At 38.3% G+C, this 13,881-nt stretch overlaps 1 protein-coding gene across 1 annotated transcript in view; it reads right to left on the bottom strand.

Moving 5' to 3' along the window:
• drd2a (dopamine receptor D2a) overlaps window positions 1-13,881 on the bottom strand; it is a 57,772-nt gene that overhangs the window by 4,262 nt on the left and 39,629 nt on the right. The window contains exons 3-4 of the mRNA XM_085429435.1: window positions 8,028-8,137; window positions 1,075-1,211 (exon numbers count right to left, since the gene is read on the bottom strand). Of these exons, the coding sequence (XP_085285561.1) occupies window positions 1,075-1,211; window positions 8,028-8,137 (247 nt within the window). The remainder of the gene's footprint in view (window positions 1-1,074; window positions 1,212-8,027; window positions 8,138-13,881) is intronic.

Below are 13,881 nucleotides of genomic sequence, written 5' to 3'. Positions count from 1 at the left end.
TTCTCCTCACTCTGAGGTTATTTACACAGCACTCTTTCTACCTCACCTCCACTCACATTAACCGTACTCCCACTTCTCACAGCCCATGTGGACTGCCTTATAGCTGTGGAGCCAAATGCAGAGATCATCTCACCCCAGTTTTGGACTCTGCAAGGGTTGTTTGTTAAGTTTAGATTTTAATAATTTACTAGATGAATTGCCCTCATTTTTAAAATTCCCTAAAAACTAGTTTAGAAACTGAGGCGATGCTTCTCTGGGCTTGTATTTCTAGCTTTTTGGACAAACCAAAACTAATAATTATAAAGAAAATTGCAGCATTTCAAGTTAAACCTGTCCAACTGTCACGCTGAAGGCTGTGGCTAGAAGGCTAGAGAAAGTAGTCTATTTAGGGGGAACTTCACCAATTTTATACATAGAATTATCTTTCCACTAACAAGGTTCAAGAAAGATGCAGGAAGCCTTCAGTAGTTGCTATCAGAGAAATGTAGGATCCAGTGTTTTTAAAGCTCAGTTCACACTCTGGGCTAGAAGTCTGGCTATTTGATGCTTCACTTTTCTCCATTTTTAAATGTCTTTTGAAATTTGTAATTCCTTCTTTCATGCTTTCTACAAAATATGCCGACTCGATCTACAGTCAGTGTTTATTTCTCAGGGTTTGAGTCTGAGCTGAACCAGCATTAAATGAAGGACTCAAAGGGATGAGCGGAGCTTCAAAGTGACAGGCCACTGGAGTTGGTCAACAACAAGGTGGCGCCTCGCAAAAAGCACTTAATCAAAACTGCTTTACTAGTAATCCTCCTTTAAGCCCCTGTTCCTTGGAATAACCAACCTAAAGGCCAAAGGCTCACTAAAAGTAGATACACACGGGTGTGAAGGAGTTCTTTACCGGCACAAATAGCTCCATAGTGAATTTACAGTGCAGTATTGTAGCTGTAACTGGGTGCTGACATAGATGGTCTGCTTAAGTACAGTGGCAAACGTCTGTTACCTCTGCTATCACTCTGTCTTGCACCATCACAAAAGCATTTCTGATTCACAGACTGAAGATCATGTGTGTATTGTACTCTCTCTTACCTGTGTTATTTAGGCCAAACAACAGGGGACAGGATATGGCGAAAGACAGTACCCAAACCACAGAGATCATCACCGTGACCCGTCTCCTGGAACTGTAGCGGGTATTGTACAGCATTGGCATTGCAACTGCCGTGTAGCTGTAAGGGGTAAAGGAAACATAGTTGTCATAGTTATAATTGGTGAAAAACATGGCACATTTTTATAGTTGTACATAGTGAGTAAAGCAGGTTTGAAATATTTATATACACACACATGCTTTTAATAAAATTTCATTTTATTGTATGTTTTTCATTAAGTGATCACACCACTTCTATTTCCAGTTCTCTTTCTCCATCAGTTGAAATTTTTAGCTCAAAGCACAACAGAAAGCATGGAGCCAGAAAAGGGTGAAACAAGAAATGCTGCCTGTCATTTTTAATCAAATCCTTTTCCGAGATGGACTGGCCTGTGGAAACTGGTGCTGTAAGCTGCAGCTCCAATAAAATGAGATACTAGTAGGAAGGCTGTTTTAACCCCAGTCTCTTGCAGGAAAGGCCTTATCATTTAACCCTGATACATTAGTTAACCTTATTAGTGAGCTTGCAGTAATCACTAGGAAATGCCCAGCTTTCTCATTCATTGATTTTCTTTTTGGTTTTGAAGTGTTTTACTCAGAAAGTCAGCTTGGGAAAGCCTTTAAGAGCGCATGACTGAGTGTCTTTGTGACAGAAAATCAGTGGTTACTGACTACCAATCTAATGTTTACGATGATATTGGCAGAGATTTCTTCCAGTAAAAGTTTTTCCTCCTATGAGCAAGAAGCCAACTGCTTGCTCATAGGGGATTTTTGTAACGTTACCTTACAATTTTTTTGGTGGCTGGTGGAAAGCACAGGTTAGGAAGGTGGTTGCAAAGAAGCTGAAGCGTCAGACAGTTCAATAACAGTTGTTAGTATTATTTTTTTTGGCATGCATGACATGAATCATTCAAACAATAATAACCATTTTAAGTGTTTTCTCCCCCTATTTTTGAGCTGTTGATGGCGCTCATCAGTGTAGTTAGAACATTGAGCACGGCGATATGACTCACTCAGTGAACATGTAATAATCACCACACCCTTGATTAATAGCTCACTTAGTATCAATCAAGCCCTTTGGCTATTTGTGCCAGTGGCAGCCTCGCAGAAACCCACGCAGCCTGCGTACAAAAGACCTGTCATTTCAAGCTTACACACAAAAATAGGACCAGTGTGCATCAGGTCAATAGTCTGAAAACTTGTGAGACACTATCAAGCTCTAGCAAAATATGTAGCCACTAAATAAGCACCTGCGCTAAGGTAAAGCAGCTCAAACACCTGGAGACATGGGATGCATGTTTTCTTCCAACCTTTTTTTTGTCATGTGCTTCATATTACATTAATAAGATTGTTCTGGGAAGCTGTAGTTTTAGGTAATTGTGCAAACCATTTATGTAAACAGACATTAGTTTTTCTCACAGTAATTGAAGCAACGTGCTGTATATAAACACATTCAAATAACGCTAAATAAATTTATTCTATTGCATATTATGACTCACTGAGAGCATTATTACAGAGAAGTGTTTTCAGCCATAAAACCGCCTGCTTTTTGGCGAGCATAATTGGAGATTGGAGTCCACGCGTACATTCGTATTATCTCCTACACATAAGCAGTTTTGTCTTAGTTCCATTAGTCTTCTGCTTCTAAAGAGGAAGTGAGTGGTTAAATTGATTGGCCATTGTTGGAGGGCGCCCCAACTCCAATTGCAATTAATCTAGTCATCCTTCTAAAAAGAGTGAATACTTACATTTGCACACAGAAATAGACCCCATAATTTCATCACACCCACATTAGAGAATAAGAACAAAGTTAGCACAGCAGGAAGCAATCCTTGGATGTATAAATTACTGTGCTGCCTAGAGCTGGAAACACATTTATCTGTGACTGTTATATGAATCTTTGCAAATAAATCGCCATCATGTGAGTGGATCCTTAACCGTGCCAAAGCCAGGTGAAGTGATTCTTGATTCTGTCACAATGATTCACATATTTGGTATTCACAAATATGTGGCAAACAAGCACAGGCCATATCACTGATATCTAAATGTAAATTCAGGTGAGATTCCTCTCTAGCGTGCTTGAAACATTCATTTACATACAAAAACAGCGATATACGATCACATTATTCAGATTAATAAGATTTTCTCCACATACAAGTCATCTGTATTCTAATTCACTCACCTCAGTAAGAGCTGAAAATGTGACCAAGGTGAATATTTATTACTACACTAAAGTGAAAGCCTGTGTGGAGTTATGAGATTATTGTATTTGTTTACTAGTCAGCAAGACTATGCGATATCTACAAAGTGTAATTATAGGACCATAGGTGGAAAGGCACAACACTGGCAAAAGAAGAACCCATTTAATTTTGCTGTGGATGCAGATCACTTCTTTAAAATGGAGAAATAAATCAGTGTCACTGGATATGCTCCTTTAGCGTATCTTTAAATTAATCGTGAAAGAATTAAATTAAATTAAATGAAGATAGAAGAGAATAGATGGATGGAAAATGTGGTAAATATATCCTTGATATTCCCATGAACAGCCTTCAAGTGTAAGTTTCAAAAAATTACATAAAGTTTAATCACAGCACTATCGTTAAACAGTTTTTTTTTAAATCACAGAACAAAATGAGAGAATTTAGTTTTTAAAGAATCCACGTTTATTGACAAGACAAGAAGCAGTGTTCTTGCACTGTTATGTTGAATTAAACAGAGACTATTGATTTTAAGCAGTTCCGATCAATATTTAAACAATGAATCAAACTACTGTGTACGTAATGGGTGTTCTGAAAGACTGTATCTGAGCAGATAGTTAAAAACTGATGCTAGAAAAATATAACACTGAAGTGCTACGTTTAAGCTATTTTGACTTTGTTAAAATAATCTGTATTAATTCTTTATTATAAAAATATTTCATGTTGTTATTAAATAATATTGATGCATATGCTGTTTGTAACTGTAACAGGGCAGCCCTTAGCGGCTGGAAACACAGTGAGACAGACCAAGGCAAGTGTAGTGGAACAAAGTATTTATTTGCTATATGGCTCTCCTTAAAACAATTAACTTGTCGAGCTTCTTCACAGCACAAAAATCCATCCTCTAATGACAACTGGCAGCCTTAAATATGTTCAGCTGTCACAGACTTAACCATTATTCCACTCTCAGGTAAATTCTTAAATCCCAACCTTCCACCACAGTATACAATATATCAATAAGAATAAATAAATACATAAATACATCTTCACATTTACATATTAATAAATATTTCACACTTTAATGTTACACAAAACCCAATATTATAAAAACCCAGAAACCCAAGCACAAAAAGATTCACCACACTCTCTTTACCAATGGTCTCTCCCGGAACCTTTAAATGGTGTCTGGACCCCCGGGGAAACATTTGCCCAAACACCTTGAAGAGGACACAGGCAAGAAAGGTGAGTAATCATTAACTTACAAACACTTATTTGCACCACTTTTATCCCTAGATTTCACACACACATTTGCATTAGTTTTCCTTATTGGTAAACCTTAATCACAATCTCAATCACCATTCTTCTCTCCTGACAGACAACCACCACATTCCTTGATGAGGAGCAGCTGTGCAGGATCTGAAACAAGGCCACCAACTGATTTTAAAATTCCCAATAAATAGTCAATAAATATTTAAACTTCTTGTGTGCAAATCCATGCTTAAAGTGCAATGCTCATAAAGTGCTTGATAAGGTGCTTTTAATAAAGTGAAAGGTGTGCTCTAAAGTGCTATACAGACAATACAATATAAATAAATGCAGTAAAGGAGTCCTCTTCCTTACAGTAACACATACTATGTAATATGCAATCATTAATCTGAATTATGAATGCCTCTGGCTCAGTTTAATATTCAAACCTGAGCCTTTTGTTTTATTTAATACTTTCATCTAAATCTTAATTTTACACCCTTTTTGCATGTGAGAGGCTCTTTGGTATTTTGATCATCTTTACATCTTTACAGGAGGACAATTTATGTGAGTAACATAAAAATTCAAACTTTGTTTTACTACTGACACTTAGTTAGGATATATGAGTGAATTATGTAAAATGAATGCTTAATAACCTATACTCACTGAAACTTTCTTGCTTATAGTACATCATTTAGCATTCAGATTTACACAATTATATCACATGGCTTTAATACTGATAGTCAAAGCTTTACAGTGTACTTTTAGATGTTTGTAAGCTACTATAATTGAGATACTGTAATTAATCTAAAGTGATATTATTCACTGTTATTTTTAAATTGCACTTTTTATTAATGCATCGAATATCTTTAATAATGGCATTATTAAGCTGCTGTGTAAATGTAGTTGCCACCTCTACTAAAGAAACTTTCAAATATGACTCAGGTCTGTGGAACATTTCAGCATCCCTCAGCTCACTCTTTTAGTTTTCCACTAGTGTTAATATTTTTGATGCATTCCTTGCTCTCTGTGGTCTCAGCTGCAGCAAAAACCTTTTTAAGCAAATATGCTCTATAAACCTGACTGTTTGCTACAAGTTTAGTTCTAAACCACAGTCAAAGTCTTCCGCTCTTAGATTATTTTAAGGATTTTTGCAGCTAATTTGGTTGAAAAGCCAGCAAGCTCTGCAGTCTAAATGACTATGTAGATTGTTTGCTTTGTCTGCACTCTCTCACAGAAAATATGTCGTTTGTGAATTGCATAAAAAACAAATGACTAATGATTCAGGATGACAACTTTAAAGGAAAGACAGAAAACAAATTTGCATTTAATGTATATGTTTTTTTAAATAATAAAATTTACGCAATAAGTATAGTATAGTTTAGCATTGTGTTATGTTATGTTAGCATTTAGAAACTAAGTGGTGCCTTTTTCATACTTGGGATTCCAAGAAACACCCTGTGTTGTGAGGCAGGTCTAGACTACAGGGGGACAATTCACACATTACACTGGCCAGACTGCATGCATGGCATTACTGGAACTTGATCACAGGATTTAATATTCATAACCCCAGCTCCAAAGTGTAAATACAACCTGATAAACCCATATTCCATTCACAACAGATTATAGAAAAAAAAATCATGATTTTAAAACAAAAAAAGGTTGATTTTTATTTTATGGCAGAAGCAGTTCTCTAAAAAGTCGTTACAGGGCCATGTTTACCACAATTTAGAGTCCTCTATTCATTTAACAACAGTCTGTAAATATCTGGGAACTGAGGGGGGCTGCTGCTGGACTTCTTTGTCCTATTTTTTGTTTCATGATGTGCCAAATATTTTCAGTTGGTGAAAGATCTGGTCTGCTGACAGGCTGTTTCAGCACTCGGACTCTTACATAACAAAGCCATGCTGTTGTAATATTAGCGGCATGCTTTTTAACACTGTCCTACAAAAATATGAAAGGCCGTCCCTGAAAAAGTGACGTTTGTTTTGCTCTATATGTTGCACTGATGGTGCCTTTCTACACCTGCAATCAGCCATTTCTACATGCACTAATGCACCCCTATACCATCAGCGATGCAGGCTTAACAACAAGGATGGTCTCTCTCCCGCTCCTGTAGTGTGGATGATGTGGCATTCATATTTTCCAAAAAATGTAAGAAATTTCGATTTGTCTGACCACAGAACCGTTTCCCTCTTTGCTTCAGTCCATTTTAAATGAGCTTTGGGTCACAGAAGATGGCAGCATTTATGGATCATGAAACTTATACAACTTATAGACAATATTATCTGGAAGTGTTCCGGAGCCCATGCAGGAATTCTTATGACAGGAGGATTCCTGTTTTATTGCACTGCCATCTGAGGATCTTAAGATCACAGGCATCCAGTGTTGATTCTCGGCCTTGTCCATCGCAACTTTTTTGTAAATGGTGTTTGGGGTTTACTCAGCAGTTAACTAAAAATTAACAACTAACCCAAAACACCATCTGACAAGTCATCACATTGACTTAACCCTTTATAGCATGACCTATGAAATAACTGCCAGGAAATTCAAATTTTCTGAACCATTTATTGAGCTTATTGAACCATCTAACAAATCTGCTTAATAAAATTGATTAAATTACATTTAAATGTCCTTTAATTTGCTACATCTGACATTAAAAAATGCTTAAAAATACATCGTGCAATTTATTTAGGTTTTTCAGGATTTAAAAAATTACACTGATTATGCAGAAATCCCCAAACCACACAAAAAAACTATATGTATTAAACATGACACACTAGGCATTAAGATGTTTATTTCAAACAATATTTATTTGAGAAATTGGGTTCAGCAAATATTTATTTATTTTTTCTTAAAGACTTAATTAATTAAAACTCTTTTTTAAAAATTTGGTGTATATTTATATTACAAAATGTATTTATTTTTACATATTCAATTAACAATTAATTACTCAAGATGAAATCCTTTTCAGTGATTGCTAATTTTTGTACCCGGTAGTTAAACCTTTGCTAAAGTTCATCTATTTTTAAAATTTTTAACCCTGGCATATGTCTATGAAAAGGTTGCTGCTGACAGTGTGCAGGCACCCACAAATATGCTATTAGATTTCACTCTCCACAGCACCTGTCTTACAGGTGGTCCTTGGATAATGCACTCATTTTAGTTCCAAAATTGCATCAATATGCCATATTGATGTGCATACATATTTCTGTCCTGAACATCTGGTGGCTGGTAATCAGTATTGCAGATAAACAGAAACTGAATGTGTTGTTATGGTGTATTCCTGGCTTAAAAATCTCATTTTGTTTGTTAATAGCTGTGTGTGCTTTGATGGTCATGCAGTTAAAATACACCAGTTTTCTGTTTCATATTATTCAGCAGGTAAAGATTTCCATCGGAAATCCATGCTGGAATCATAACAGGCTAAACAATCTGCGAGGTGGCAAACTCACCGATCAATGCTGATGGCACAGAGATTGAGGATGCTGGCTGTACACATCATCACATCCAGAGTGACAAAGATGTCACAGTGGATCTTGCTAAAGCGCCACTCTCCCACCACCTAGGAGAGGAAAACATCCACAAATGACAGTTAACTGCCAGAGTCAACAGAAAAAAGTCAATATGCTAGCAATGGAAGCTTCTTGGCAAAAATAATGTGTTTGTGTTCAGCAATAAAAAGCAAACCTGACACTAAAGCCTTCTTGCATAATTTCCCATATCATTTCAAACTTGGCAACACAAAGAGAGAAGCAAAGGAACAAAACTGAGACATAAGAGGAAAGAATGGATGACTGAATTATGAATGAGTAAGTATTAAAAAAGCATCCGTTCTATCACATGAAGAGATTTCTTGCTGTCATAAACATTTTGCAAGAGCTCCAAATCCAAATAATATGTCAGTTTCTTTTTTATGAAGAATTTTACAAGTGACTAGTTGAAATTTGACAGATTATCTTATCTCTCCACTTACAGTGGTAAGAAGTAAAAGCTTCAAAAACATATAGACATCCTCCTTAGACAAGACAAGTATTCTTTACCATGTATCCTACTCTTTAGCTCGAGGAAGCGTTTGATCAAAGACGAGATCGAAACCTGTTTGAATTCATGCCACCGTTGCTCTCAGCTGTATGATCTAAGCTCATGATGAAACCAACATCAGTGATGTTGTGACAGGTCTGAAGCCGCCCAGCTTGTCTGACACTGAAGCCTGCCTGTTTCCTCCCACAGCTCTATCAAGGGTAAGGGAGATGTGTTTGTTCAGGGGCAACTCCTGCCTGGCTGATTAATCTTTGTCTTGTGGATGTGTCTTCATAAAACTAAGCTCCCATCATTAAAGAGCTGTAACTTTTTGCTGGTGTCGTTATAGCCAGTTTTCTGTTGCCCTGAAAACTGATTTCACCTCTCCTCTCTTCTCTTTTCCACAATTTTCCAACCTTTAACTCTTGACGTTTCTCTTCACTGTGGCTAAGCACCACTATGATAGTATGCTTTCATTTTGACTGTTTCTCTCTTTGCTATCATCCTTTTGCTCCTTGCACTTGACTTTTATTTTTCAGTCAAAGCTACTCCAACACACCCGTGCAAGTTCCCGTCCTGCTAGAGCTGCGAACAAATTTTAGTGTTAAAATTTAAAAGGCCTACAAGAGCTGAAAGCCATTTCATGTCCTTGTGGCTGCAACTGAGGTCTGTTCAGTCTATGTAGCGAAACACCTTTTGTGGATATTAAACAGCTTTTTACAAGACAGTCATAATAAATGCATGTGTGCCAAAACTGGCGTGATCCCCTGTCAGGAAACATCGATCTGTCCTTCTCAGTTATCCCACCGTTTGCATTTTTCTGTTAAAGTGAAGATGACTTTAATCTTTTGAAGTTAAATTATGACACATCATCATTTTATGCTGTGAAATATTTATATAGATTTTTGTCATTATAAGTGTATTCAGTTGAAAACGTTGTGTTATGAGGTCTTTACTTTATTCAAATCTGTTCATTTTGAGTCATTTGTGCCAAATTTGAAGATATTACCTCAGCATGTTCAGAAATATTTCATTCATGAGAATGGGAATGGGATGATTAACCCAATGGCATTATGCTTCTGGCAACAAATGAAAAATGTAGGCAATAAAAAGATAGAAATTATGACAAGTTTACTAATGTTGTCCATCAGCAACACACAACAGTGCTATTATATTATTGAATTTTAATGATGGGTTTATTTGTTTCTCCTTAAATCCTGCACTTCACTTCATTATTGAAATTAATTGACTGCATCTTTGTTTGCAAATTAGTAGATTGTTTGAAGAACTTTCCATTCCCATAATGGGTTTTCTTGTAATACTGCAGTGTCATTTTTATTTGCCAAGCTCATTTTTTTGGTGAATTATCATCTATAATTCATATTATGCATACCACTTATGCATATGCATATCACTTAGAGGGTATTGGCATTTGATTTCAATCTACAATGCTGGGAAAAAGTAGAAATAAGGATGTTTTTTTTTTTCATCATTGTTTTTATTGCAGATTTTCCTTTAACACGACAGTGTCTCGACAGTAGACACAGAACAACAAAACAGTACAAACACAAAACGTACACAACAGCTCTTAAATAAGGCATAATACAAGATACAAAATACAAAATATAACATACAAGAGGTGGTGAGTCAGTCTTACAGCGCCCGGGTGGTGATCACGTGTGTAGTAGTCCTTTGAATAAGATAGCGGAAAGGTCCGGTCCAATATAGTCCAAAAAGGGGTGCCACATCCCATAGAACTGACCCACACTGTGGTGTATAACGTGTGTGAGGTATTCCAGAGGAATCAGTTCAAAAACTATTTTGCGCCAGCCACAGACAGTGGGAGTCCTATCGTTGATCCATTGTAAGAGGATATTTTTCCTGGCTGCAAATGTTAGAGTGTTATACAATCTTTTGTTGGCCGCCGCTTTTAGGCGGTCACTTGGAAGACCTAGAATCAGGGACAAAGGGTCCATCTCTATATCAACGTGGAAGATTTTCCCCAGTTCACCTGTAATGTCAGCCCAGTATTCTTGAAGCTTATAACAGGACCAAAAACAGTGAGTTAAAGTCCCTACATCAGTTTTGCACTTAAGACACACAGGGGAAAGAGAGCGGCTGAAGAGGTGTCTGCGGTGAGGGGATACGTGTAATCTGTGTAAAATCTTAAATTGGATTGCTCTTGTCCGAGTACAAATTGAAATCCTTTTTGCGAGAGACCAAACGGTATCCCACTTATCTTCATCTATGGTTACCGACAGTTCCCTCTCCCACACACCTCTAATCCCCTGCGCATCAGTGGTAGTCAAAGCATTAAGCACATGGTAAAATGAACTCAGAGACACCGTCAGCTGTTGCCCAAACAAAACCCTCTCAACATCAGATACTTCAGGGTGCTCAGCAAGGGTTGTATTGTGAGTGATATAGTGTCGTATTTGCAAAAAACGAAAGAAATCCTGTCTAGGCAAGCCGTAACTGTTGGTAAGCTGTTCAAACGACATGAGTTCACCACCCGAGAAAAGGTCACCAAGAGACTTAATATTCTTATCAGACCATCGTTGAAAGCCGGGGTCCAAAGAACCCGGAGGGAAAGCAGGGTTATTCATTATAGGGGTAAAGGTTGATGTTATTCTCGATCTTCCCTCAAGACGACGGACAATTCGCCACGCTTTTAGGGTGTTGATTGTTACAGGATTTGTACAAAGGGCCTTGATTCCGTTAAAATCATTACAAAATAATAGATCGCTCAGTTTGCATTGTGACAGAGCTGTCTCAATATCCGACCAGATTGAGGTTTTACCCCTAACCCAGTCGCTCACAAATCTTAAATGGGCAGAAAGCTGATACAATCTAATATTAGGTAGATCCAAGCCGCCCCTGGAGCTTGGCAGATGCAACACTGCCATCTTGAGTCTGGGTCTGCGCTTGTTCCAGATGAAAGAGGTGAGCCAACCATTTATGTCCTTCAGTACTCTCTTAGAGAACAAGACGGGGATCATTTGGATAGGATACAATAGCCTGGGCAGCACATTCATTTTGATCAGGGCAATGCGTCCTAGCCAGGAGACAGGAAGTGACGCCCACCGCTCTAGGTCCTGTTTGAGTTTGCCAAATAAGGGTGTGAAGTTGGCTTTGTACAATTGGTCGAGAGACGGGGTAATAAAGATCCCCAAATACACAAATCCATTAGGAGACCATTTAAAAGGAAAGGAAGGAACAGTAGCCGGCATTGTGAAAAGAGTACCGAGAGGCATGGCCTCTGACTTAGCCAAATTGATTCTATAGCCAGAGAAATGGCTAAACCTGTCAATCACCTCAATGAGACTGGGTACGGATGTTACAGGGTTAGTCAAAAGAATCAAGATGTCGTCCGCGTATAAGGTTATTTTATGACACAGCTGTCCAATCTCTAAACTACGTATTGTGGGCGTCGCCCTTATGGCCTCAGCAAGAGGCTCTATGGCCAGAGCGAATAGAAGGGGCGATAAGGGGCAGCCCTGCATAACTCCCCTATGAGTGTTGAAGTAATCAGACCTAAGTCCATTAGTCAGGACTGCTGCCTGTGGATTATTGTAGATAACTTTGACCCATTTTATAAAATTCTCCCCTAAGCCGAATTTGCCCAGAGTATACAACAAATAAGACCACTCAATTCTGTCAAATGCTTTCTCCGCATCGAGAGAAAGCACCAGGCCGTCAATAGATTTTTGCTTGAAAGCTACAATAGCGTTCAGTAAGCGTCTAACATTGGTGGCTGAGTTTCGACCCTTTATAAAGCCTGTCTGGTCCTCCCTTATCAGCACAGGTAAAAAATTTTCTAAGCGGGTGGCCAGAATTTTAGAAAGCAGTTTCCTATCTACATTCAAGAGGGCTATAGGTCTATAGGATCCGCACAAATCAGGACACTTCCCTTTCTTTAGAATTAGGGAAATGTTGGCTTCCTTCAGTGTCTGCGGGAATTCACCCGTAATGAAGGAGTGGTTGAACATATCAAGAAGCGGTTCCACAATAATATCCCGAAACTGTTTATAAAATTCACAACAGAAGCCATCAGGCCCTGGCGACTTTCCACTTCGCAGTGATTTAATAGCCTTAAACACTTCGGTCTTAGTTATAGGGCTGTTAAGGGCAGTCTTCTGTTCCTCTGACAAATTTGGTAAGTCGAATTGGGTGAAGAAATTATGCATCAGCTGCACCCCCTCCGGGACTTGTTGAGAAGAGTACAAGGCTTCGTAGAACTTCTTAACACAGTCATTTATCAGTTTGTTTTCATATATCTTGTGGCCACCTTCATCAGATATCGCTGCAATGGTATTCGATTCTGCGCGCTTCTTAACATAGTACGCCAGACATTTACCGGCCTTATCTCCATGCTCGTAGAACCTCTGTCTGGTGTATTTAAGTTTCTTCTCTGCATCTCTGGTAAGAAGGCAATTCAGCGCTGACCTGAGTGCGGTTATTTCTTGCCATAATGGTGGTGATGGGGAGGCAATATATGTTTTCTCCTTATCCATCAATTCGCTCTCTAAAGATTTTTGTTCCTCCATCCGTTGTCGCTTCTTTGTCGCAGAATACGAAATAATTAGGCCCCTCGCATAAGCTTTGCATGTTTCCCACAAAACAGAGGCAGTAGTAGCTGAGGGGGTGTTGATATCCAAAAACGCTTTAAATTCTGCAGAGAAGTGAGAGGTAAATTCCTCATCCTTAAGAATAATGGTATTAAGCCTCCAGTGGCGGGACCTATGAAGCGCAGCTTTAAGATCGAGATCCATGATTACCCTAGCGTGATCTGAGATGATTATACTTGTTATGTCGCACGATACTACTGAACCTAAGTCAGTTTTCGGGAGAAAAAAGTAATCAATTCTAGTTTGGGACCTATGCGGAGCCGAAAAAAATGTGTATTGCTTATCGGAGGGGTGAGTATATCTCCAAGCATCCACAAGTCCAAACTCGTCGCATAGAGCATGAAGCGCTTTGGCCTGAGGAGAAGGAGTTGCAATGCTGTGTGGAAATCTGTCCATAAGCGGATTTAACATTAAGTTGAAATCACCACCAATAATAACGGTAGAATTAGGAAGAAATGGGGCTAATTCCAGAAACATTTTGGTAAGAAAGGTAGTTGGGTGGGCAGGTGGAAAATAAACATTCAGTAATAAGATATTTTGGCCTTGCAAAATCCCTTTGACTATCACGTAGCCGCCCTTCAGATCCTTAACGCAATCAGTTACTACAAAAGGTACATTTTTCCTAATCAACACTGCCACTCCTCTACTTCTTGTAGTG

The sequence above is a fragment of the Rhamphochromis longiceps genome, linkage group LG14, assembly GCF_057381845.1.
Source record: "Rhamphochromis longiceps isolate RC_006_pf linkage group LG14, R_longiceps_female_GT1.1, whole genome shotgun sequence".
NCBI lineage: Eukaryota > Metazoa > Chordata > Actinopteri > Cichliformes > Cichlidae > Rhamphochromis > Rhamphochromis longiceps.
Note: the sequence above shows the minus strand (reverse complement) of the source record. Positions and strands in the feature narration are given on the sequence as shown.